At 60.0% G+C, this 1,490-nt stretch overlaps 1 protein-coding gene across 1 annotated transcript in view; it reads right to left on the reverse strand.

The window, feature by feature from the left end:
- Window positions 1-1,490, reverse strand: part of REEP4 (receptor accessory protein 4) — a 4,163-nt gene that overhangs the window by 779 nt on the left and 1,894 nt on the right. The window contains exons 3-6 of the mRNA XM_014466174.2: window positions 1,380-1,473; window positions 1,186-1,306; window positions 674-787; window positions 92-281 (exon numbers count right to left, since the gene is read on the reverse strand). Of these exons, the coding sequence (XP_014321660.1) occupies window positions 92-281; window positions 674-787; window positions 1,186-1,306; window positions 1,380-1,473 (519 nt within the window). The remainder of the gene's footprint in view (window positions 1-91; window positions 282-673; window positions 788-1,185; window positions 1,307-1,379; window positions 1,474-1,490) is intronic.

A 1,490-nucleotide genomic window follows, 5' to 3' on the forward strand; every position in this document is an offset into this window, starting at 1 on the left:
CCTGCAGGCCCCGACTCTGTTACCCTGTGTTGAGAAGAGGGAGGCCGAGGGGACACATTGGGCATTTACAGTCTGAAAGCCTGGGCTGAGCCCTGAGGGGAAGCCAGCCTTCTTGGGACATCTCTGAGTCCCTCTGCCCACTCACCGATGGGTGGCCTGTGGCGGAGCATCTGGTCCTCCAAGTAGAGGGGGTCCTGGTAGTTGGGGGCATGGGTGTCGGGGATGGAGCGCAGGTCCTGCATGGAGAAGCTACGCAGCCTTCCGGCCAGTGCATCCTGACTCTGCAAGGAACGGGGAGGGGCAGGTCACCTGAGGGAGGGCCAGGGCTCCTAGCAGGAAGGGGCCTTTAGCCAGGGCAGCCGCCCAGGGAAACCAAGGCTGTCAGAAGGTAATCCCTGGGGCAAAGGCGACTCGACAACCTTCTAGTCTCAGGTCTTTGTGGCACCACCAGGAAACTAAAGCGCAGAGAGCAGGAGCAGCTGCTCACGGTCAGTGTCAGAGCCAGGAAGTGTGAACTTCCAGCTCCATGCTCTGCCAACACCTGTCACCTCTCACCCCTGTTCCCTGGTATGGACAGCTGTTACCTCTGGGCTCACTGACAGAGAGCTGAACTTGCCCAAAAGGCACTGGGGATGGGAGTGGGAGTCTGATGAAGGGCTGGGCCCCAGGGCACCTTGGCGGCTGCCTGCACAGCGGCTGTTGCGGCAATGTTGAGGCCTCGCTTCCCAAAGCTGAGCATCGTTTCGTAGCTGCGCTCCTTGGCCTGCACAATGTAGGTGTCGATCTCCTGCGGACCAGGGCACAGAGAGCTCAGAGGACCGTCCCAGTCACTCTTCCTCTGCAGACCCACAGAAGTCACTGAGTACCACACCTCCCAGCTCACTCCCACCCATAGTGGGCCGGCAACCACACCAAGAGCACCCAGTCCCACACCGCAAGGAGCAGCCATGCTCCAGCCTCCTCCCCGAATTCCCAAACCCACTTCCAGCTGACTCTTCACTCTCTCAAAGGCCGCTCAGGTGTTCCCCCATTGGGTTATCCCAGAAGAGGAAGCAGGCTAGGCTCTGTCAAGGGCCCACAGACCAGGATTGGAACCTAGGTGTCCCCCAGTGTCCTGAATTCTGAGTCCAGGGCCTTTTCCCTCACACCCACCCCTACGCTTCATCCCTGCTCCCCCTGGGGTACCTTCTCATGGCGGGACAAGGATGGGTGGACAAACTTTCGGTAAAGCAGGCTGGCTCCTTTGGTGTGGGGCGAGAGCAGCCATAGCACGAAGGCCATCTTGATCTCGTAGTAGAAAGGGAACCTGTCAGAGCACAGGGGGACAAGGTCAGCCATAGGGCCAGTTCGAGGGTGGGACCTCCCCTCCCACGGCCCACAGGGCCCCTGCACCCATACCAGGAATGAAGATGTCTGAGAAGGCCTCCACCGCCATGAAGAGTGCAAAGACGATCCAGTACATCATCCACCGACCTGGGGGAAGTTGGGGT

This window comes from Myotis lucifugus, unplaced genomic scaffold (genome assembly GCF_000147115.1).
Source record: "Myotis lucifugus unplaced genomic scaffold, Myoluc2.0 scaffold_328, whole genome shotgun sequence".
NCBI classification, from domain to species: Eukaryota; Metazoa; Chordata; class Mammalia; order Chiroptera; family Vespertilionidae; genus Myotis; species Myotis lucifugus.